This window comes from Homarus americanus, unplaced genomic scaffold, assembly GCF_018991925.1.
Source record: "Homarus americanus isolate GMGI-L3 unplaced genomic scaffold, GMGI_Hamer_2.0 scaffold36753, whole genome shotgun sequence".
Classification (NCBI taxonomy): domain Eukaryota; kingdom Metazoa; phylum Arthropoda; class Malacostraca; order Decapoda; family Nephropidae; genus Homarus; species Homarus americanus.
This window is the reverse complement of record NW_024754191.1, coordinates 11,106-36,623: the sequence shown is the minus strand read 5'-3', so window position 1 is coordinate 36,623 and position 25,518 is coordinate 11,106. Positions and strand designations below refer to the sequence as shown.

General features: G+C 41.9%; 2 protein-coding genes across 2 annotated transcripts; both read left to right on the top strand.

The window, feature by feature from the left end:
• Positions 1-13,457: 13,457 nt before the first annotated feature.
• LOC121855714 (oocyte zinc finger protein XlCOF6.1-like) lies at positions 13,458-14,289 on the top strand (the record flags this gene model as incomplete). The annotated part of the gene is made up of 1 exon (XM_042350805.1): positions 13,458-14,289. A coding segment is annotated over one exon (306 nt), but the record flags the coding sequence as incomplete, so codon positions are not given.
• Positions 14,290-23,063: 8,774 nt separating this feature from the next.
• LOC121855713 (zinc finger protein 98-like) lies at positions 23,064-25,045 on the top strand. Its single transcript, XM_042350804.1, has 2 exons — positions 23,064-24,024; positions 25,005-25,045. The coding sequence occupies exons 1-2, from the start codon at positions 23,064-23,066 to the stop codon at positions 25,043-25,045; spliced, it is 1,002 nt and encodes a 333-aa protein (XP_042206738.1).
• The last annotated feature ends 473 nt before the right edge of the window (positions 25,046-25,518 follow it).

Here is a 25,518-nt window from a genome sequence, read left to right as displayed (position 1 = left end):
TGGAGCGTTGGGGAGTCCGCCACATCATGTCAACACCCCACTACCCACAGTCAAACGGCCATGCTGAGGCTACGGTCAAGACAGTCAAGCACATTATGCTCAAGGTGGCCCCTTCAGGCAACATAGACTGTGAGGCGTTTGACAAAGGACTCCTGGAGTTACGTAATACTCCCACCCACACAGGGCGCTCCCCTGCCCAGATCCTGTATGGTCACCCTCTCCGCTCTTGCGTTCCTGCACACGCCAAGGCCTTTGCAAAGGAGTGGCAGACCAGAGCCGAGAGCTGCGACCGCCGCGCCGCTTCACGTGCCCAGGACGCCAAGGCTCGGTATGACGACCGTGCCCGCCCTCTTCAGCCACTGGAGATTGGTGTCCTTGCCCGTGTCCAGGACCCGACGACGACACGTTGGGACAAGGTGGGCATAGTGATGGGCGTCGGCCGATCGCGTGACTACAAGGTCAGGATGCCGAGTGGCCGTGTCTGGTGGAGGAACCGCCGCTTCCTCCAGCCAGTCCCACCCCCTGCTGCTGGCCCCCTGACCGAAGACGAGTCACCTACACCTCACGAGGATCCGCCCCACAGTGCACCTCGACGCTCGGAGCGACTTAGAACTAAGAAGTCCACTCAAGACAAAGACTATGAGCGTGAGGGGGGAGGGAGATGTAGGTTATGTATCTAAGCTACTGTGCCGAGTAGCAACCCTGTACATAAGCTACTGTGCCGAGTAGCAACCCTATACATAAGCTACTGTGCCGAGTAGCATTTATATATATAATCACGTGGCAACACTGCACGTGTTATGTGGCAACATTGCCCCGAGGCTGCCATATGGCAAGGCAGCCCCAGTCTGACTGTGTGAGCCGTGCATGGCACACGCGAGTCACCACTTGTATTTCTCTCATCCATAATAAACGGACTCAGTGTTACTCAGTGTTTCCCTAGCCATCACTGCATTCTTCAGGGCACACTAGTAACCTTCATTACTGGTGTAAAAACATATGTTCTAGACTAAATCAAGTATGCTGATTCTGAATCTAAACTCAGAATTTTCCCAGCACGTCAGGATTTTAAGTTATACATATGATCAAATTACACTGGGCTGCCTAGCACCAACCCAGCATAATTGGATTAATAACTTGATATTAAAGGTTTTAAATGTGATGTATACCTTTTAAGAATGTATGTAGTTTGGAATTTATTTCATGCTAATAATATCTATATCTTTTCAAGGTATAATATAATATTCTTTCTGTATATTTTCAGGTTAGGCCTATGTTACTACCGACATCATGAGTAGGCAAGGCTGTGTGAATCACCCTGATAACTTTTGCTATATCTGTGGAAAATACACCTTGCCAACAGAGTGAAAACTGCTTATAAGTATTATTTTGGATGTGAAGTTGGAGACCAAGACAGAGCTGCGCACCTCATGTTTGCTGCACACACGGTGCAGCAAACATGAGGTGCCCAGCTCTGGCAAAAGGAAGGGAATGCCTTTTGCTGTGCTAATGGTATGGCGTGAGCCAACGAATCATCACTCTGACTGCTACTTTTGTATGACAAATATTGCTGGTTTTACGCGGTTAATTAAACCCGTGGAGTTCCGCGTATAAAGAGAAACGAGTAAATAAAATAACAGAACCTATGGGATTAATTGAAATAAAGACTGGGCAAATCGCCAGACTCACCTTTTTTTGGTTATCGCCGACACAATACTGTACATTGTAGTAAAAAATAACATCTTAATTATATGATGGGGTCCAGCGGAAGCCATTGTGTAGAAAAAAAAAAGCACTGGTTCCTGGGCATGAGTGAAAATACGCGGAGACAGTGAGACTGACGCACGGCGGAGAGCATAGGTGGCAGGGTGGCAAGGATGCCTAGACCAATCACAGAGCGCGGCGGAGGGTGTGCGTGGGTGGTAAGGATGCGTTGCCCAATCACAGTCTGCGACGTCACTGGTGCGAGTCTGACGTCAGCACTGACGTCAGCGCCCACCACCTCGCCCTGCTGCATGCCGCGTACATGATGGAATTTACCATATAAATAATAATTACTTCTGACGGGTGCCGCGTAAATGGCATTCCGCGTAAAAAATATCCGCGTAAAACCAGACTATATATATATATATATATATATATATATATATATATATATATATATATATATATATATATATATATATATATATATATATATATATATATATATATAATATTCAGAAATTTCAGTGTAATTTCAAATGCCGCGCCATTGGCGAGACTGAGTTTCAAGGTCGTCTGAGGGAAGACAGCGCTCCCGCACGTAGTGAGTTTTTCTGGAACTAGGCCTATACGATATTATATGTAATTTACCTAGTTAATAGGGACGCGAATCATGAAATTAAATATCAGTTATTAAATTAAAAGTAATCATAGATCGTTTCCCAGTCTAAAAATGTTACGTGTGTCCCAACGAAACTATTAGTTATGCGGGAAAATATGACACTAGGCCTAAGCTAATGCTTTGGGGAGACGCGAAGCTGGCTGGCTCTCAGTCACGCAAAAGCGATCGGACAGACAGGACGTCTCTGCGCGTCCGTCCAGGAAACGGTCACGTGGTCTAGTCACCTGTGTTGTGCTATTGCAGTATAACAAGTAAGTTTCATTCGATCTCAGACAGGGTTTAGATAGGGCAGTGATAAAGTTAACAAGAGCTGACAGTGAGTTCATTGCAGGGTTTCCGTCAGAATCCACTTGACTGCGAGTGCTGACTGCGAGTGATGACTGCGAGAGATTGACTGCCGTTTGAGACTGCCGTTGATGATTGATGATTAGAGATTGTCGCAGTTGGAACGATCAGTGCAGGCTTGTCACTGGTTAGCCGGGTTAGCCAGGGATCTCTGAAGTGAAACCAACTGTCTGGGTCCACAATGACGACCGTCTGGGGTCGCCAGATTTCTTCTACCTCGGCTCGCAATATCACATATCTTCAAGCAGTTAGTGAAAACCTTTCACTACGAGAAGCTAAAGCTTCTCTCAATTGAACAAGGGCTGATTGGCTCACTCTCTTCCCGCCCATGGATGCACTGAGAGTACACTGAGGCTATCTGAGTAAATTAATGGTCACACACTGAGACCAGGAGTCTAGGGGATACCTAGAGAAACATTTTATCTCCCTTATTATGGGTGTATGTTGAGTTGGGTGAAGCATGGTTCACGGGTATTGGTGGACTCAGTAACTTCATAATAATAGTGATAGTATTTTTGTGTGTAGTTAATATTTCTTAAATAATTTTAATGTTGTGTCACCAATTGATGCCAGATAATGAGGGAACTGTTTTTCAGAGGAGTTTTCGCCCTTCTGTTGTAAATGATACTGTGATTTAGTTCCTTTAATGCATTTAACATTTCTTCATAATTTCGATCTCAGGTATAACCTTTGTTCCCCAGAGTAGTGTTTAAGTTAGGTTAGGAGGTGTGCATCTGTTGGGGTAACAAAATTTTGTTGAGTGCCCTTAAAGCCTATTCATTGCAGAGTTATTAATTTCTTATTTTTTTAATACCATTTTCTCAGTGATTGATATTATGTTGTTGAAAACCCTTAAGGCCTGCATATGTTGGTGTACCATTATTTGACTGTGTCTGTAGTGTGGGAGGGAATATAAATGTCTAAATTTTACAGTGTGTCTCATTAATCCCAATCACAGATGCTATCCTTCCACGGGTCACGGAGAGTTCATTTTGTTAGTAAATTTAAGTGTTCTTGTGCCGGTTCGGGTTTTTTCTCCAATGGGGCGCTTCCACTGCAATTACCATCTAATAATATTTAATAAACCCCTAGTCAAGTGAGAAATTAAAGTCCATCAATTTACGACAGGTTATATATATATATATATATATATATATATATATATATATATATATATATATATATATATATATATATATATATATATATATATATATATATATATATATACTTCAACTTTAGTCCATTTAACACGCGGACTTTGAACATATAATCAACGACCTCACCAGCAAGGAATCAAACCCTCGACCTACTGGGTGGGACTAGGGAACGCTTACCGGCTAGCCCACAAGGACACTAAAAGCAGTTCTAGACTCTGTTATATTTCACACAAAGCCTGTTCATCGAGCTGATGGCGCCGTGAACCTCATTGGGAAACTGCCCGTGCCTCGTATGTGATGTCAGACATAGGATATTAGGTTCCAAGTGTCATAAGGCTTACCTGTTATTACACGTGGCAGTCGTGTAGTAAGTCTTATCGAGTGTAGGGAAGAATCCGGATCTGTTTAATGCCGTACCCTCACTCCAGAGTAGGCTGTTCCATAGTCACTAGTTTAGGGTGAAGTGATATCTTGGGACGCCCCGCTCTACCAGGACCCCATAATTATAAAGCCTCAATTATTGTTCTTCTCATTATCTCATTCGGGGTCAATAATCAAGTAACTCAAGGGTTGTTAATCCGGATCTTTATGTTAATGCCGTAATACGCCCTCCCTGTTTACTCAAGGGTTGTTAATCCGGATCTTTATATAAATGCCGTAATACGCCCTTCCTGTTTCAAGTATCTCAGGGTTGTTAATCCGGATCTTTATATTAGTGCCGTAATATGCCCTTCCTCTTTCAAGTATCTTATCCTTATCTAAGGATCTTATCAGAAGAACAATATTCATAAGTGTAATCTCCCTACGTAAAACTTGGGTAGTTTCCGGGACTTTCTGGTTATCCACTGCCGTGATATTTTCTAGGGTAATCCACTTATCTTATCTTTTGACCATTAATTAATTTATCTAGGTTTTCTTAATGGCCACCTCAGGATTTGTTAAACTTGGTAGTCCTGGAGGAGTGGAAGAGCAAGATACCATTTCACATCTTGAAGCATGTGGAGGAGCGTGGGGAGGTTAATTTAGGACGTGCGGCTGAGCTGGCTGATGCGTACGCCTTGCTGGTGGAGTCACTGTGCCGTAGGGAACGTGGTACTTTCCGGCATGTTAGGTCCTCCTCTGATGATAACCTTGGGGACGTGAGTGGTAGGTCGAAAGGTCCCACACCTACCCCCCCTGATGCAACCAAGATTTATTGTTCTTACTGTAAAAACCCAGGCCATACGATCCAGTCTTGTAAACACCCAAAGTGTCGAACTGCTAAAAGTAGTTCCCTGGATCCCAAATCCAAACCAAAAGCAACCACCAATGTGGAAAGACCCCATCAGGATCTCTTCTCTTCATTCACCTATGAGGGAAAAATTTCAATCATAGAGGGGTCTCGTTCTTTCCCTATTCGTATACTACGTGATACGGGCACAGCACAATCTATCCTCCTGTTTAACGTCATTCCTGATATATCTACCGCATTTACTAGTGAGAGTGTCTTCTAATTCTCAGATCTCTCATCCCGCATTCTTCTTTTCTTATCCTTAGCTAAAGAGCACTCCAGTGTCCCTTGATTACTGGGGGAAGTGCAATAGCCATTAGGAAAGACCCAATGACTGTAAAAGTGCATTCATTTATTATTGGGTAATGACTTGGTAGGAGATCTAGTGGTTCTCAACATAAAGACAGCGTCGACTCTCCCTTACCTGTCAACTCCACCACTGACCTTAAAGAAACTATTCCTCATCTTTTCCCATCTTGTGCTGTCACCCGGTCACAGAGTGTGCGAAATGGGCCCTCTTCGTCTAAAACCACCTCTAATATCTTACTACCCACAGAAAATCTGTACAATATGACCATTAGTAAGGATGAGCTCATTACAGCCCAACAATCTGATCCATCTTTGTTCAAACAGGTGATGAAAGACCCCAGTGTGGACGATTGTACATCTTCGGCTTACCACCCACCGTCCCAAGGTTGCTTGGAACGGTTCCATCAAAACTTTCAAATCAATGCTAATAAACTATCTCCCCTCAACTGTATAGTCCATACTCCTGATCGCAGATAAGATTCACAACTTGTTCACATTAATCTCATGAAACTTTACCATTCCAGGCAGTCACAGGAAGACATCCCAGAGGCTATAAGTCAACCAGTATTGCATACGGTTTTGTCAGGGCCGGAGCCGGAGACAGATGACATGGACCTATTGGAGAATTTAGACTTCCCTCTACCTAAAAAGCCCTACTAACAGTCACATACTCAACAACTTGGATGAGTATTTTTCTGTTCTGAATCCATCTCAAGCAAAAAGTCTCACTAAGTTATTATCAACATTTCCTAAGTCACATCAGGAACCTCCCAGGGTTTGCAATAACTACTTAAACATGATATTAAGCTAATCTCAGCGGATGATGTATTGCAACCCATTGGCAATCAGCCTATCGACTAAATCCACAAAAAAGAGAGATTATGAAAAAGGAGGTAGATTTTTTGTTAAAACATAACTTAGCTGAGCCTAGTACCTCCCCCTGGGCTTCACCTTGCCTTCTCATTCCAAAACCCGATGGCACTTTTCGTTTCTGTACCGATTATCGTAAAGTGAACCAGGTCACTGTCTCAGACTCCTACCCTTTACCTTTAATTGAAGATATAATAGACAGCATAGGCTGTGCCAAATTTATCAGTACGGTGGACTTATTGAAAGGATATTATCAAGTGGGACTCACGGATAGGGCCAAAATAATCTCGGCATTTATAACTCCATTTGGTCTTTTTCAATATTTGGTTATGGCGTTTGGCTTTTCTAATGCTCCGGCCACATTCCAGAGAGCCATCAACTTCCTAATTCAAGACTTAGGTGGGACGTTCGCCTACCTGGATGACCTGGTGGTGGTGTCGGACAGCTGGGACGAACATCTGGTGCGTTTGGAGATACTGTTTGCACGACTGCAAGAGACTGGATTCACCATAAACCTGGCTAAATCTGCTTTTGGCCGGGCCTCAGTGACTTACCTGGGACACATCGTTGGGCATGGTATGGTGAGACCCAAGGACGCAAACGTTAGAGCCATCTTGTCCTTTCCCACTCCAAGGACGAGGAAGGAACTCATGCGCTTCCTGGGGATGTGCGGCTACTACCGTCGGTTCTGCAGTAACTTCTCCAGCGTGGCCGGACCCCTCACAGACCTTACCAGTTCTGCGGTCCCTTACATCTGGAACCAGAGTGCGACCAGTCTTTCCACCGCCTCAAAGCCTTCCTTGCCTCCAAGCCTGTAGTCCACCCCCCTGACTACACCTCGCCCTTCCATCTGCAAATCGACGCTAGTGGTGTCGGAGTGGGGGCTGTGCTCCTACAACCCGACCCAACCACTGATGTCCTTCACCCTGTGGCATACTACTCCGCCAAGTTGAAAAAACATCAGACCAACTACTCGACCATAGAGAAGGAGGCCTTGGCTCTGGTGTTGGCAATAAAGAAGTTTGAATGTTACCTCCAGTCTTGCCCACAAACAACCCTAGTCTTCACCGACCATAACCCACTCACGTTCATCCAAACCAACAAGACCTCCAACCAGCGAATCCTCCGCTGGGCTCTCCTCACCCAGCCCTATAATCTACAAGTCCGGCACATAAAGGGGGTCGACAACCTGATTGCAGACTCCTTATCCCGAGCTCCAGTGGAAATGCAGCAGCTACTCTCCAGACGCACCAGTTGATCACCTCCTTCGCGCCAGCGCTACGGAGGTCTTTGGAGGGGGGTGTGTTACGAACCCCTCCACCCAGCACTACGAACCACGCCATCTATTGTCTTGATCTACCTACCCAGCACCACGAGCAACGCCATCTAGGGACGAGACACGAGTATGACTCGTCTTAGTTACCACTCCGAGGTTTCCCTTCTCCATATCCTGGGTTGCGTCACCTCCTCAAAGTCTTCTTTGTCAGCTCCAATTCGAGGAGAGGGACTTGGCTCTGGGAAGTGACCACAGGATCATCTATCCTCTAAACCTACGTGCAGTGACTACCTACCGTCTTCTACAATACTCAGCCTTACTCGTCAGCCATCTCAGCTCCTCACTTAAGTACATGTATCTTGTATTACCTCCCCCACGTCCACTTGCTTCAAAATTGTTTATGTTGTATTAATATGTATATACTGTTAATGTTTAGGTTAAGTTTGGTTAAGGGTAATTTATAAGCTGAATATTTTGTTAAGGGATTTATGGTACTCTATTATATACAACGAAAACTCGCATCCTTTGTCTACCCTTTTATAGTCCGATTGTCTTTGTTTTTTTATTGTTGTTACCTGTTGGGATCTGGGTAGACGTATAACTATATTCTAAATCCCCAACTCGTAACAACAGGAAGAGAAGTGCAGGCCATCTCCCACCTCAGATACTAACCTAATGCTAAAAGAGACAACATTATATCTGCTGACCATAAGTCCACGTCGACGATACTTGTGTGGACGAGGAAGAAAGTGATCATAGATTTGGGTGGATATATCTTCAGCCAGTTCACTATGCCTGTGATGGATTGTAGGGAGAAGAACGGCTAAACGTATTCCCTCTCAATAGGGTCATGTTGGGCTTATATTGAGGCCTAACAGATCATGATTGGACAGTCAGAGTTTGGAGAATCAGTTATTGATTAATCTCTTTTTTTTTTCTTTTTACTTTTATCCTCTTCACCACTGAACGACTCGTTAGCTGCTTGGGAGATCGGTCACGTCTGCGTTACGCACTGTTGGCAAGTACTGGCCTTGAACTGGCTCCTGAATGTACCTGAACCTGCTCCAGTGTTGGTCAAGTCTGGTCTTGAAACAGCTCACACTCGGTGCCGTCACAACACTGGTAGATTGTTCCAAGAATTCACAACTCTCACTCCGAAAAAGTTTGCCCTCACAGTTTTCTGGACTTGTGGCTTCTTCAACCTTGAGCTGTGACCCCTTGTGGGGCGAGCGTCTGCCAGCTCCAGGTAAGGACACTCGACTGAGTAGTGCCCCTTGAGATGCTTATTCACCTCAGTTAGGTCCCCACTTGCCCGTCTGTAGTATAAGCTAGACAAGTTCAGGCGCTCCAATCTCTCAGGGTAGCTGAGGAGTCGTAGTGCAGGCACCAGTCTGGTGGCCCTCCTTTGAACATTTTCTCGGGGATCAGACGGGTTGACAGTACTCCAGATGGGGAAGCACTTCACTCTTCAAGATCGTTATGAGGGACGGATCGTCTAGATATCTGAATGACCTTCTTATAAGACCCAATAATTTATTTGCCTCATTTACCATCTTCTCGCAATGGCCCGAGAACTTCAGCTCATTGTCAACATACACTCCTAGGTCCTTCTCACATTCAGTCTCAACTAGTGCAGTTTCTTCATCCCGTTGGGACATATGATACGCCTCCTTACCGTTGGCACGCCCCAGGTGCATCCTCTTACACTTCGTGACATTGAATCTCGGCAGCCATTTCTTCGACCATTCTTGGAGCCCACAGAGGTCCTTCTGCAGCTCTTCACAGTCCTCTTGGTTCTTGGTTTCGCGAAATAACTCGGCGTCATCGGTAAACATTTGTATGGAGGAGTGTACAACGTCAGGCATGTCATTTATGAAACAAACAAATAACAGCGGGCCCAATACACTGTCCTGTGGTACCCCGCTTGTGACATGTACGGATGATGATTTCGTGCCATTAATCACCACACACTGCTTGCGGTCATGTAGGAAGTCTACTATCCACGCTAGGACATTTCCCCGAATTTCGTACCCTTGAGTTTAATTTTCAGCCCAGTACTTGCCAACAGTGCCTAACAGGGACGTGACCGATCGCCCAAGCGGCTAACGAGTCAATCATTTGGTGAAGAGGATGAGAGTAAGTACCAGTAAGTCCTGGCCTCATGTCGCTTCCCATAACAGATTAGGGAAGGTTTTATGCTATTGTAAAAAAGTAAATTATTGACCTCCCGAACGGCTAGTAAGCAGATAAATGCTGAAAAATAAATCATTTTAAGCTTGGCATGATGTGTTATTGATAGACGTCGCTTATACAACAAAACAAAACATCATTTTCAACATATTCCAGACGATTTTCTGTTCATCTGCCGTCAGCCCCCTCCGGCCGGGATGAAAGCCGGTCCACTGCTTGGGCTGTCGTCTCCTTAGATGACTGTAAGGCAGGTTCCGCGGACCAGGGCTCGCCCTCCGTACGTGAGTGTCGGCGAGACCAAAGACCGTCCTGTCTTACACCTTCCACAGTGGTGAATCCCTCCCTGGCTGGGCTCACCAGGGTTCGTTGTGTGGCGCTGCATTCCACACTCCTTAACTTCCTAAAGTAGAAAAATATAAAATCTTCTTAATCCTAGACCAGGGAGGACTTGAAAGAAGTGGGGTGGTGTGTGGCGGGTGTGGTGCTGCATTCATCACGCTTCTTCTTCTCTGCTTATATGTGCTGTGGTTGGATTCCGGCTAGCCATGGGGCGGTACTGTGTGTGACATTTGACAGAAACAATCCGAAAGGGATGATGGCTTAGTTGGAAGTGTATCCGTAAAGAAAAACAAATATTTACTTTATACGTTACGTCAATGTTTGGCAACTATAGTTTCCGTCACGACAATATTCTCATTAGGCTGGGTCGGGGAGTGAAGCTCTGCTCACTACATTGAATATTATTTATCACTACGCGTCAAAGAGTACATTACAAATCATACTAGCATAAAAACACACTGAGTGAAGCTCTGTAATTATCACAATATTAAGTAACACTAACCACCGGTTTCGAAGCATAACTCACAGGACAAAACATTGGTGGTCACACGGGCGGGGCGGAGCGGGGCGAGAAACATTCGGGCATGATGCGCGCCTGGTGGGGTGAGGTGTAGAGTGGCGTAACCGGGGCGGAGGGGAGCGGGGCGGGGCGAGGCGGGAACAGATGGGTACGGAGGGTGAGGTGAGGATTAGGACAAGGAGGAGGATGTAGGTTGTAAGACATGTTAAGTTATAACAGTTAGTATAGACACAGCTTCTATCACTAAAACACAATGGGTACATTTAACACTGACCGACAATTAAAATGCACTTGGGATACTGAGAACTTCACAGAACGTGGGGAACACTGAGAAATTATATTAAGCACTGAGTATATTCTGGGAGTGTTTTGCTAGTAACAATTCGCGTATACCACAACGAGAGACATTGACTTGAGCTGTAAAGATGACACACTAGGAAACTTTTCACGCTACGACGCTACGACACAGGAATTACTTATTACACAATTGTAGACAATACTTAGACTGAATCAAATGAAGGATGAGACGAGCCAGGTGTTATGGCTAACCGAGGGAAGGCGTGAGTTTACGTTAAGTTCGCTGCCACCATTGTAATGAGACAAATCTCACAAGAAGAAGATTACATATAGGTAGAATATTGATAGTATAAGAGTATAAAAGAGAGGAAGATTTTGGTAGCGTGGCCGTGATAGTTATTTGATGATGAATTTACACTTATCGGATCTTATACGTCAATACACATCTATTACGTCTTAAGGGCGACTTCTCAAACACCGCTTCGTTACAACTCTTTATTAATTACGAACATGACATGGACACATTACTAACACCTTCTATTGAAGTTACTAGGACATTATATTTACGTTACTAGGACATCATATTACGTTACTAGACACTCTGATTCTCGGACACGAACATGAAATGAATACACTTCCCACGTAAGTAACTCATCCCACGGAAAGCTCTGACAAACACTCACGTGACCTAGGGGAGGCCTAGCAGGTAGTCCTGGGTTGTCTCTATGGGAGACTGCTTAGCTGGGCGCCGGTGTGTCGAGGGCAACTCGCTCCTGACTGGAGGCGACCGGAGGCGGCTTGCCTCCGGCCCCTGACTTCTCTCGAGCAGGACTCGGGACGTGGTAGCTGGCCCTTCTTGGTTACAAGACACACTCTCTCTCTGTCTCTCTCTGGGCAGAGGGAGGACTAGGACGTCCTATATATTGGGAGGCGAGCCGTCAGGTTGAGCTGATTGGGGGGGAGGGGGGGCGGCGAAGGGTCTCCTTACATTTGCCCTTGCTAATGTAGGGTCAGGTCTGGACTTCTTCTGCGGTGTAGGTTATTGTGTATATTGGGAGAGAGTCGGCCGGTGCCTTCTTATATGTGTGACATGGGAGGGGAGCCTGGCTGATTTATAACCCTTGGTCAGCCGCTAGAGTTACCCTACACTTGACCTCCCTAATGTCGGGTCAAGTCTGGACTGTTTCTGGGATGTAAGCTGTGGTCTGACAACCCATCACTACAATCACTTGACTTAACCTCTTGAGTACAATTACCTTTGGCCCGACCCAACACCAGACACTGTAGCAAGAGAGACCGCACCACCTCCCCACCTGACACTGTACAGTACTGGGGCTATAGATTCTTTCAACACCCGAGATGTATTTGAATTAGGAGAGTCTAAACTCAACTCTCATTGTGTACAATATGAATACAGTACCATTATTTCCCCACAGATTCTACTGCTATAAAGATCATCAGGTGCACCATGCTAAATACTGATAATCACCAAAATGTTGGATGTTGTCCAGTCTTTCTTCACTAAGATGTATCTAAGACCGACTGGCCCACTGGCTCACCGACCCATCGGCAATATGCCGAAACTCCCGATAGGCCAGTCCGTCACTGGGTGACGATGTGTCATAAACCCTCATTAGCTGTAATTAAACCTTTGTAATTACTTTTAGAATATTTTCATTTTACACAAGTTGATTTAGTCACTTGTAGTTTTCATTTATAAATTGTAATTCTTATAAAAATATTATCCAAGGCAAAATATTTTGTTTCAGATACTGTGATGTCACATCTCAAGACCAAGTGTAACTAAGAAGAAGTTCACAATGTCAAGCAGAGATAAAAAGTTCTCCTGTGAGGAATGTGGCAAACAGTTTTGGTTGAAGTCTACTCTTCAGACACATTTACTTGTGCACAATGGTATGAAGGAGTTTGAATGTGAGGAATGTGGGAAATGTTTCTCACAGAAGAGTCATCTTAAGAGACACATTCTTGGACACAGTGGTATAAAGGAGTTTGAATGTGAGGAATGTGGGAAATGTTTCTCACAGAAGAGACATCTCAAAAAACACATTCTTGGACACAATGGTATAAAGGAGTTTGAATGTGAGGAATCTGAGAAATGTTTCTCACAGAAGAGTACTCTCAAGACACACATTCTTGGACACAGTGGTATAAAGGAGTTTGAATGTGAAGAATGTGGAAAATGTTTCTCACAGAAGGGTAATCTCAAGAGACACATTCTTGGACACAGTGGTATAAAGGAGTTTGAATGTGAAGAATGTGGAAAATGTTTCTCACAGAAGAATACTCTCAAGACACACATTCTTGGACACAGTGGTATAAAGGAGTTTGAATGTGAAGAATGTGGAAAATGTTTCTCACAGAAGAGTACTCTCAAGACACACATTCTTGGACACAGTGGTATAAAGGAGTTTGAATGTGAAGAATGTGAAAAATGTTTCTCACAGAAGAGTACTCTCAAGACACACATTCTTGGACACAGTGGTATAAAGGAGTTTGAATGTGAGGAATGTGGGAAATGTTTCTCACAGAAGAGTGATCTCAAGAGACACATTCGTGGACACAGTGGTATAAAGGCGTTTGAATGTAAGGAATGTGGAAAACATTTTGCAGAAAAGGGCACTCTCAACAGACACATTCTTGTACACAGTGGAATAAAGAAGTTTGAATGTGAGGAATGTGGGAAATGTTTCTCACAGAAGATTGATCTCAAGAGACACATTCTTGGACACAGTGGTATAAAGGAGTTTGAATGTAAGGAATGTGGAAATGTTTCTCCCTGAAGGGTACTCTCAAACGTCATAAACTTGTGCATGAAAAAAACAAAATTCATTAAATGTTTGAATGACTTTAACAGAAGGTAAATGTGACACATAAACTTGAATACAGTGATATACATCAATATAAAACCACTTGAACAAACTCTATGAATGTAGCAGAAATAAAGACAAGTGACAAATGCCATTTTTATAGATATTAAACACAAGTTATAATTATCTGCTCTTAAGATGTAAATTCCTTTACCATGACATGAAAGAATATGTTAGAAAAATAAACTTGTGTTAGTTGAGGGGTATCCTATGAGTCTAGTAGAACTTGTACAATAATTTTGTTAACATGTAATGGTCACATGTAGACCCAGCCATGTTGATTTGGCTTGGTCAAGACAGGTGATGTTGTTGACCTAGTCATGTCCTGTTGTCACTTGTGTATTGTACTAACATGTACTGTACATTACCAACTGTGATGTACTAACATGTACTGTACATTACCAACTGTGATGTACTAACATGTACTGTACATTACCAACTGTGATGTACTAACATGTACTGTACATTACCAACTGTGATGTACTAACATGTACTGTACATTACCAACTGTGATGTACTAACATGTACTGTACATTACCAACTGTGATGTACTAACATGTACTGTACATTACCAACTGTGATGTACTAACATGTACTGTACATTACCAACTGTGATGTACTAACATGTACTGTACATTACCAACTGTGATGTACTAACATGTACTGTACATTACCAACATGTACTACTGTACATTACCTGTGATGTACTAACATGTACTGTACATTACCAACTGTGATGTACTAACATGTACTGTACATTACCAACTGTGATGTACTAACATGTACTGTACATTACCAACTGTGATGTACTAACATGTACTGTACATTACCAACTGTGATGTACTAACATGTACTGTACATTACCAACTGTGATGTACTAACATGTACTGTACATTACCAACTGTGATGTACTAACATGTACTGTACATTACCAACTGTGATGTACTAACATGTACTGTACATTACCAACTGTGATGTACTAACATGTATTGTACATTACCAACTATGATGTACTAACATGTACTGTACATTACCAACTGTGATGTACTAACATGTGATGTACTAACATGTACTGTACATTACCAACTGTGATGTACTAACATGTACTGTACATTACCAACTGTGATGTACTAACATGTACTGTACATTACCAACTGTGATGTACTAACATGTACTGTACATTACCAACTGTGATGTACTAACATGTACTGTACATTACCAACTATGATGTACTAACATGTACTGTATTGTACATTACCAACTGTGATGTACTAACATGTACTGTACATTACCAACTGTGATGTACTAACATGTACTGTACATTACCAACTGTGATGTACTAACATACCATTACCACTGTGATGTACTAACATGTACTGTACATTACCAACTGTGATGTACTAACATGTACTGTACATTACCAACTGTGATGTACTAACATGTACTGTACATTACCAACTGTGATGTACTAACATGTACTGTACATTACCAACTGTGATGTACTAACATGTACTGTACATTACCAACTGTGATGTACTGTACTGTCAGATGCTACTAGGTACATCCCAAGGGCTCTGTGTAATATATAATGTATGTTCTTATGGTAATGTATAACATACATTCATGTTATGCTAATCTGTGTAATTTGTTGTATATAGTGAGTTGTTGTATATAATACATAATGGTGGTTGGGTGTGAAGTTGGCTTCTTGTACAAGGTGTTCCAAACTTGGGGTCTTGTGATGTTACTCCAATTATTAACTTATATGTTAATGTTGATTGAAGTAGTTTGAGGTATCTACTTAATTGTCTTTTATTGTAACTTGTTTTAATTGTCTCATTAATAATTTGTGAATTAATGTAACTGTGATGTTATTACCCACAATGCTTGGTGGGAGAGTTGAGGAGGGAATGAAGGTAGAGAGAACTGGGAGGACTCACTGTAGACCAGACCTGTGTGTCTCGCTGCTTCACACAACTCAGTTGAGCACAGGACTGTGTGGATCTATCCTGTGAATCTACCTTGTAAATAATAATTGTACCAAGTATAGAAAGCAGGAGTTGGTGACTATCCTTTGTCTTCCAGCACTGGTCCCCGTGAACACTTGACATGCACTGACAACTGTGATAGGCCTCATGGGTTACTTGTTAGTGCTGTCAACTACAAACCCATAAGACACAGGTTCGGTGATGTCGCCAGGCAGGGTTTGTGGGTCATTATCTTGTGGTGGTCTACACATAATATATGTAATATTACCGTTAATAAAAACATTAAATGATCAAATATATACACTACTTGGCTGCTCACTATGGAAGAATTATAAGATATTGCCTCCATACCATCCATTACATTAGAGATACCTCACCTTTTGAAAGGTTTTATTACAGTCTCTATTTTCACTTTATTTCTTGTTTTGATGAGACAGCACATCAAGTGATGCAGCGCGTGTAGCCTCACTTTTTGGAAAGGATTTTTCACCATCCATCATCCAAATATTCCAGTCTTCACACACATGATCTTTAAATGGCTTGTTCAGGCAAACGTCCATTCAAGGTATTTAATATGTTAAACATATCACCATATTGGTGGTCAAATTGACCTTAACTTTACCACAGGTGGTTTAGTAGTTTGGGGAGTTGTCTTATACCACAGATATGAGTTAAAACCATGAACTTAGACTGTAAGGTGGACCTCGTCTTACCCAAAGGTCGCCTAATCCACCGTTCAAAGGTTGATGTAATTTTGATACCAATATTGCTAATAAAATGTTTGTGATAATTTAAATTTTTATTATTCACATGAAAATATTAGGATGAAAAATAGTTCCATTAAGATTGACTTATATGTATGAGAGTAATATTTATCTGTCTGTCCTCTTTATTTATCTCCCATATTTATGTGGGGTGGATTAAGGGGTACAGAAACCTCTCCCATATTTATGTGGGGTGGATTATGGGGTACATAAGTAGCCATATTCATGATAATAAAATGTAAAATATTATATAATTCTATTTAATTCCCATTTTTTCACAGGGATTAGCCCCCCCAAAAAAAATCAATATTGAGAAGCAATATATGTATGTTGTGTTCTCAAAGTAAGAGAAACAATTGAGACCCTGCAATTGTGTGTAAATGACGCAGCAAGTCAGATCATCAACCTGGGACTTGGTCACCTATGGCAGCAGGGTCTACCATTAGACAACACATTATGCTTCCATTATCTTCCCAGACAGTAGTACAGTACCTCCCTATTTGATAGCTGCCTATTGCCTATTACATTACTTATAATGTAAGTTTTATAAAGCACCTGTCAATATCTTCTTTAATAATGGTTTATACAGAAAATTTAGTTCAAGTAAAGTATTTTATACCGTACGTTTTGTATAATGTTCATGAGGACCTCTTCTATGAGGGTCAATAAACAGTAATAGTTTACCCTCATTTGTATATATTTTCTTTGGTAAGTTAGTCATTCAGTCACCAGGCGGCACTACGGGTCAACCTGTGGTGACTAATAGTGGAGAGTTGTTCTTCCTTATTGGATATTCCTTGACAACAACAACAACACGCTTCACCATCTTGTATACTTCCGTCAATTTTCTCGTAAAACAGTTTATTTCTCCTCCTCCTGGACATTACAGCAAGTGTTTGGTGAGTTATTAAGGTGTGTTATATGACCTTGTTTACCTTAATACTGTATTATGACCTTTCCTGCTATGTGGAATGATAAAGATTCATTTTATGCCATAACGGGAAATTGATTACTAAAATAGATTTAACTAATGTGTTTTTTATCTTGTTATAAAGGAATATGACCTTTATTTGAGTGGTAGGTTGATATTTATGGAGATATGACCACTTTAACACTAGTAACAGGGCTTTAAAGATGAGGAACAATGTGGCGTTAAAACACTACACCAAACAAGCCATTGTTAACGATAAAGACATTAACAATTATAAAAGTGAAGTGAAACAAAACACATTACTCATACATTATGTTTCTCGAGGTAAGAAAACTTTATATTTTAAGGTGAAATATTATCAGGTAGCTGCTAGGGTTAGGTTAGGTTTGATTACATTATATTATAGGTAAAGGTGGACGAGAAGGTTAGCATGACATGAAGGATGAGGGAAATTATGTGATAAAACACGATGAAAAACTGATCATATGACAGTTAATGGATGTCTGTACATGTTTTGTATTTGAAGAAATTTAATATTTGCCTTAGATATTCCTCCGGCAGTCCAGTCTTGTTGACGTGTGTTGTTGTCCCATTGTAAACAGTTAAGTTCTGATTCTGTTCTCACTTAAATTGTTAACAAATGACAGTGAATCGTATCCTGGCTTTATCTACCTTATATAATAGGTTTAATTGTTTTTGTTTTTGGTAGCGGACTTCACTATCTAGAGTCAGGAGTCGATGACCTGCGCTGATCCTATACATTTTGTATTTCCCGCACAATCGGATCTTAAACCAACTCTATTTATATGTTATGAGGATCATATTGTTGTAATCCATTCACATATTATACCATTTGATTCATTACAGCACCTTACAAGTAGCATTGGATAATAAGTGAACTGTATGTTCCTATACTTATTGTTCTGCCACAAGAGGAGACAAGCATGATATAGTAGGGTGTGTCATACGGAGGCGAATTTTTTTTTTTTGAGTTTGAAAAATCGGCCCATGGTATTAATGATGTAGTTCTATGTGCAGAATCATGTGATATCTTCAGATTTGAAAAGTTTTTATTTTTTGCTAGGTAAATTTTAACTTGAAATCTTATGAAAATTCTAAATAGTATTTAAAGTAAAGTAAATGTATCAGGTTAATTTATTAGGATGAAAATGATCCAGAATAGTGAAACGAATGATCTTGACACATTTATTAAATTTAATATTCCTTTAGAAAACAAAATCATCAAATACAAAAACCGGTTTTACTACTACGACCCGGTGTTGCTGCACACCATAGAGAACATGTCTTTCTTGCTTCTGTTTCTACTCATCACCTCCCTGCTGACCACCTGAGCTCGGATGCAGCCTTCCCTCCTCTCCTGGCTGTACACGTGACTGCTGGCCTCGCTCACTTGCTGTACACAACGCTCTATACTCTGGGTGTGCCAGGGCCAGGCAGGGACATGCATGGGGTTGTCCAGGAAAGCTCTGACTTGAACATTGGTGAGGCTGCAGGTAAGAGGGGGCTCACTGCCAGCCTGGATGTTATCCAGATCTATGAGATCAGTGAGGGTCTTGGCACCTAGATTGACTTCAGGAGTCTTCCTGACCCTGAAGGAATCATCACCAACTGATTCGTCATGCCCAGATCCTCTCATAAGTCTCATATCCAAGATCTTTTTGACTGCCACTCTTCTCTCCTCCTCATCCTTACTGCAGAGCATTGTCTGCAGAACTGCCTCGGGATGAGCATACCAGGAAGATCTCCTCACAGTCTGCTCCACAATCTGAACAACCTTCCTTTGCTGACTCCTCAGGAGCTCAAGCTGGAAGAGAACATGCCTCGGACCTTCGGAGAACGATGACTTGACCTTGGTGTTGAACCAATTTGGCAAGTAGACACTCACGATGAATTGGACAATAAGTCTCAGGTTGTGAAGCTGGTTCCCTTTCAGTTTATGATGAGCGACCCAAATTCTGCAGAACCTGAGAGCCATTGTGAGCCACCTAGAATGTGAGACTGGACCTATCTGCAGGTAAGCAAGTCTATCAGGCATGACCCCAGTTTTGATGGCACTGCAAATCATGTAACCATAGTACTGGTCAGTACTCAGGTCGTCAATGACAGTATGTGCAAGCTCAACGAGTGGAGGGCCAACTGTCATTTTTTCAAAGCTCGGATTTATTTCTAACTCAGTGGCAGAGTCCAGCATCTTGCCAAGAGGACCAGACCATCTGTTGTTTGAAAGAGTCTTGCCATTCAGCTCCTGGATCAGATGTCTGAGTGGCAACTCGGTGTGGAGGTCACAAACAATCCAGACCAGCTTCCTCCCAATCTTCCGCTCTATCCACTGTATGACCCCCCCTTGCCACCCTGTGTTCGTGTTGGTGCTGTCCCCTCCAATGGCCTGCAGGGTTTGGTCTACGTTCCTCTTTCTGAGCCAGTTCACAATGTTATCTGCCACGATCTCAGCTGGTTTCCTGATGTCATCTTTCTCTGGAGTGAAATGCCACAAATACTTCCCTCCTGGTTCACTGCAGCAGGAGTAGTGTTCCTCCTTCACCATGGCAGGGAACAACTTGTCAGAATCTCCAACTTTCATGAACACTTTAGTGTCATCCCTTCTCCCATCAAAGAACAAACAATTGATTCCATTTTCTCTTATCCCTTATCAAACTCCTCTTCTAGGTTACTGACAAGTTTCTCCTGAGCTCTCCTTACTTTGTTATGATCTATCACCAGGTGAACATCATCAGGTGTTATCAAACCACCGTCAATCCAGGCAGCTGTTGCTATCTCTGCAGTTTCTCTGAGACCAGTGTGGTGTCGCATGCTGGCCAGAGCTATGCTCGGGATATCTTTCCTATTTCGAATCTTATGCCTGGAAGGTTTGGGATCATTATTTTCTGGGTTAGGGACAAAGTCACCATTCTCCTGGTCAGCACTCGGATCAGCCATGGGGAAGTCATTAAACTCTGAATCAGCTTGACTCCAATCATCGGCCTTTTTTACCTCACCCTGGGCCTTCTCAAGTCTCTTTTCCTCGGCAACTTTTCTCCTCTTCTGTCTCTCTGTGGCAGCCTCCTGTCTCTTGGACTCCGGAATATCTTGGCTAGAAATCATGAGAGCCCCTATACTGCCAGTCTTCTCTCTCTGTGCTTTGACAAATGCCAGTTCGATCACAGGAATCTTCAGTTCACGCTTGCAAATACAGGAGATGTGGGCCGCGGATTTACAGTCATGATCGCATCCAAACTCAGGACAGAGAACAATTGGGCACTTGCAAGTAATTATGTCAAATAACTGGTCCAGTTGCTTGGCAAAGCTGTCCTTAACTGCAAGTTTTCCTCTCCCAAGATAGATATCTTTTGCCTTTTCCCAACTGGCTAGCAGTCTCTCACTAATCTTCTTCTGACTTGTTATGACTGGAGGCTTGAACTGAGCGTTAGCCAGAGTGTACTGTGTCAAGACAGCTTTGGTCATATCACTGGCAATGTCTTTGTTTGTGTAAGTTCTTTGGTTCTTTTCACTGATTTGCCTGATTAAAACACCATATCTCAAAGCATCTCTCAATGTAGGCAACTCCGACTTCAGGAGCTCTCTCCCAGACCCAAGATAGTGACTGAGATGGCTGGATTTTTGGTTCCTCGTCCTGACACAAGCAGCCATCGCAAATATTATCAACTTATAAATGCATCAGAATCTGAAACAGAAAAAAATATTGTTAGTTGGGTTGTTAAAGAATGAAGTCAGAAATCAATGTTCACTATTTAATTGTAATGCACTAATGCAGCTGTACGTTAGATTTTCGATAAATTTCACGCTAAAATTTACCTAGCAAAACGTTGCAAAATATTGAAACTGAAATTATTTTCTGTTTATATACACTAAAATCTACCAAAAAAGTGATGGGCCATTAGTTTTAGCTGATCTTCCCTCCTGTGACACACCCTAATGCCATAGTTAGGGCGTCTTGTGACAGATGCTCATTGTCTTATTACAGGATAATTATCCTTGTGGAGGATGAAGACCTTCTACAAGAGTTCATCTGTGAACATGGACTAGTTGGCAGGATGTTAAGTGTTCAAAATGTGGCAGAGAACTGACACTCAACAAGAAATATTTATTTGTGTGTAACAAGAATTTACACTATGCGGCTTCAAACACTAACTGGAATTGAACCAAAATTTATGGAAATATTCTTTTCATGACACTGAACATGAAAATGGAAATGAGAATGCGCAGAATCTAACAAAATCTGACCTAACCTTACTTAACATCCTAGCCGAGGGGCTGTTATGTTCTGTGGTTTCTCATTTCCATTTTCGTGTTCAGTATCATGAAAATAGTGTCTCTGGAAATAATATCTCCAGAAATTTTGGTTCAATTTCATAAGTTATTTCTGGTGCTAACCATCTCCTTCACCTTTACCATACAATATTGTGTTGGTCATGTTAGGTAAGGTTCAGTCATGGTTAAGTAAGTTAAGTTAGGATAGCATCACAGTGGTTAATCTTAAGGTGAAATAAGCTGGGACCAATCTTCAGGTGATCCCAAATATGTTTAACTATATTAACTAAACAACTGGAGACTGTAAATTAATTTTCAGTAAGTAAAGTAAATTGTTGTGTTGTGTTAAGTTGTCCCATTGTGTGTGATGCTACACAACACAACTCACAACAGCAGACAACACAAAGCTGATGACAGTATAACATCACACTTTTGTTTTACATTAATATCAACTGTTTAGAGTTGTTTATCCCATATATATTAATATATGTATATTATTGTTACCTCAGGCTGATATAACCTGCCAGAGACTACCCCAGGCTGAAATTACCTGCCAGAGACTACCCCAGGCTGATATAACCTGCCAGAGACTTCCCCAGGTTGATGTAACCTGCCAGAGACTACCCCTGGCTGATATAACCTGCCAGAGACTACCCCAGGCTGATATAACCTGCCAGAGACTACCCCAGGCTGATATAACCAGCCAGAGACTACCCCAGGCTGATATAACCAGCCAGAGACTACCCCAGGCTGATATAACCAGCCAGAGACTACCCCAGGCTGATATAACCTGCCAGAGACTACCCCAGGCTGATATAACCTGCCAGAGACTACCCCAGGCTGATATAACCTACTACCCCAGGCTGCCAGAAACTAACCCCAGGCTGATATAACCTGCCAGAGACTACCCCAGGCTGATATAACTGCCAGAGACTACCCAGGCTGATATAACCTGCCAGAGACTACCCCAGGCTGATATAACCTGCAGAGACTACCCCAGGCTGATATAACCTGCCAGAGACTACCCCAGGCTGATATAACCTGCCAGAGACTACCCTGGCTGATATAACCTGCCAGAGACTACTACCCCAGGCTGATATAACCTGCCAGAGACTACCCCTGGCTGATATAACCTGCCAGAGACTACCCCAGGCTGATATAACCTGCCAGAGACTACCCCTGGCTGATATAACCTGCCAGAGACTACCCCTGGCTGATATAACCTGCCAGAGACTACATAATGTCAGTAAAAGAAAAAAAGTTTGAATGTGAGGAATGTGGGAAACATTTTGCAGAAAAGGGTACTCTCAAGATACACATTCTTGGACACAGTGGTATTAAAAAGTTTGAATGTGAGGAATGTGGGAAACATTTTGCACTAGAGAGTGTTCTCAAGGCACACAAATTCTTACACAGTGGTATCAAGAAGTTCAAATGTGAAGAATGTGGGTTACATTTTGCACAAAAAGGTGATCTGAATAGACACAAACTTGTGCATAGTGGTGTAAAAAAGTTCAAATGTGATGAATGTGGGAAACATTTTACACGTAAGAGTACTCTCAAGACACACATTCTTGGACACAGTGGTATAAAAGAGTTTAAATGTGAGGAATGTGGGAAATGTTTTACAAGAAAGAGTTATCTCACAACACACATTCTTGGACACAGTGGCATAAAGAAGTTTAAATGTGAGGAATGTGGGAAATGTTTCTCGCAGAAGAGTTGTCTCAAGAGACACATTCTTGGACACAGTGGCATAAAGAAGTTTAAATGTGAGGAATGTGGGAAATGTTTCTCGCAGAAGAGTTATCTCAAGACTCACATTCTTGGACACAGTGGTATAAAGGAGTTTAAATGTGAGGAATGTGGGAAATGTTTTACAAGTAAGAGTTATCTCAGGACACACATTATTGGACACAGTGGCATAAAGAAGTTTAAATGTGAGGAATGTGGGAAATGTTTTACAAGTAAGAGTTATCTCAAGACTCACATTCTTGGACACAGTGGTATAAAGGAGTTTAAATGTGAGGAATGTGGGAAATGTTTTACAAGTAAGAATTATCTCAGGACACACATTATTGGACACAGTGGCATAAAGAAGTTCAAATGTGAGGAATGTGGGAAATGTTTCTCCCAGAAGAGTCATCTCAGGAGCCACATTCTTGGACACAGTGGCATAAAGAAGTTCAAATGTGAGGAATGTGGGAAATGTTTCTCCCGGAAGAGTACTCTCAAAGACCACATTCTTGGACACAGTGGCATAAAGAAGTTCAAATGTGAGGAATGTGGGAAATGTTTCTCCCAGAAGAGTCATCTCAGGAGACACATTCTTGGACACAGTGGCATAAAAGAGTTCAAATGTGAGGAATGTGGGAAATGTTTCTCCCAGAAGGGTCATCTCAAATGTCATAAACTTGTGCATGAAAGTAACAGAATTCAATAAATGTTTGAATGACTTTAACAGAAGGTAAATGTGACTCATAAACTTGAATACAGTGATATACATCAATATAAAACCACTTGAACAAACTCTATGAATGTAGCAGAAATAAAGACAAGTGACAAATGCCACTTTTATAGATATTAAACACAAGTTATAATTATCTGCTCTTAAGATGTAAATTTCTTTACCATGACATGATAGAATATGTTAGAAAAATAAACTTGTGTTAGTTGAGTGGTATCCTATGAGTCTAGTAGAACTTGTACAATAATTTTGTTAACATGTAATGGTCACATGTAGACCCAGCCATGTTGATTTGGCTTGGTCAAGTCAGGTGATGTTGTTGACTTAGTCATGTCCTGTTGTCAGTTGTGTATTGTACCAACCTGTACTGTACATTAACAACTGTGATGTACTAAGATGTACAGTACATTACCAACTGTGATGTACTGTACTAACATATACTGTCCATTAACAACTGTGATGTACTAAGATGTACAGTACATTACCAACTGTGATGTACTAACATGTACTGTACATTACCAACTGTGATGTACTAACATGTACTGTCCATTAACAACTGTGATGTACTAAGATGTACAGTACATTACCAACTGTGATGTACTAACATGTACTGTACATTACCAACTCCGATGTACTAACATGTACTGTACATTACCAACTGTGATGTACTAACATGTACTGTACATTACCAACTGTGATGTTCTCTACTGTCAGATGCTACTAGGTACATCCCAAGGGCTCTGTGTAATATGTAATGTATGTTCTTATGGTAATGTATAACATACATTCATGTTATGCTAATCTGTGTAATTTGTTGTATATAGTGAGTTGTTGTATATAATACATAATGGTGGTTGGGTGTGAAGTTGGCTTCTTGTACAAGGTGTTCCAAACTTGGGGTCTTGTGATGTTACTCCAATTATTAACTTATATGTTACTGTTAATTGAAGTAGTTTGAGGTATATACTTAATTGTCTTTTATTGTAACTTCTTGTAATTGTCTCATTAATAATTTGTGAATTAATGTAACTGTGATGTTATTACCCACAATGCTTGGTGGGAGAGTTGAGGAGGGAATGAAGGTAGAGAGAACCGGGAGGACTCACTGTAGACCAGACCTGTGTGTCTCGCTGCTTCACACAACTCAGTTGAGTTTAGGTCTGTGTGGATCTATCCTGTGAATCTACCTTGTAAATAATAATTGTACCAAGTATAGAAAGCAGGAGTT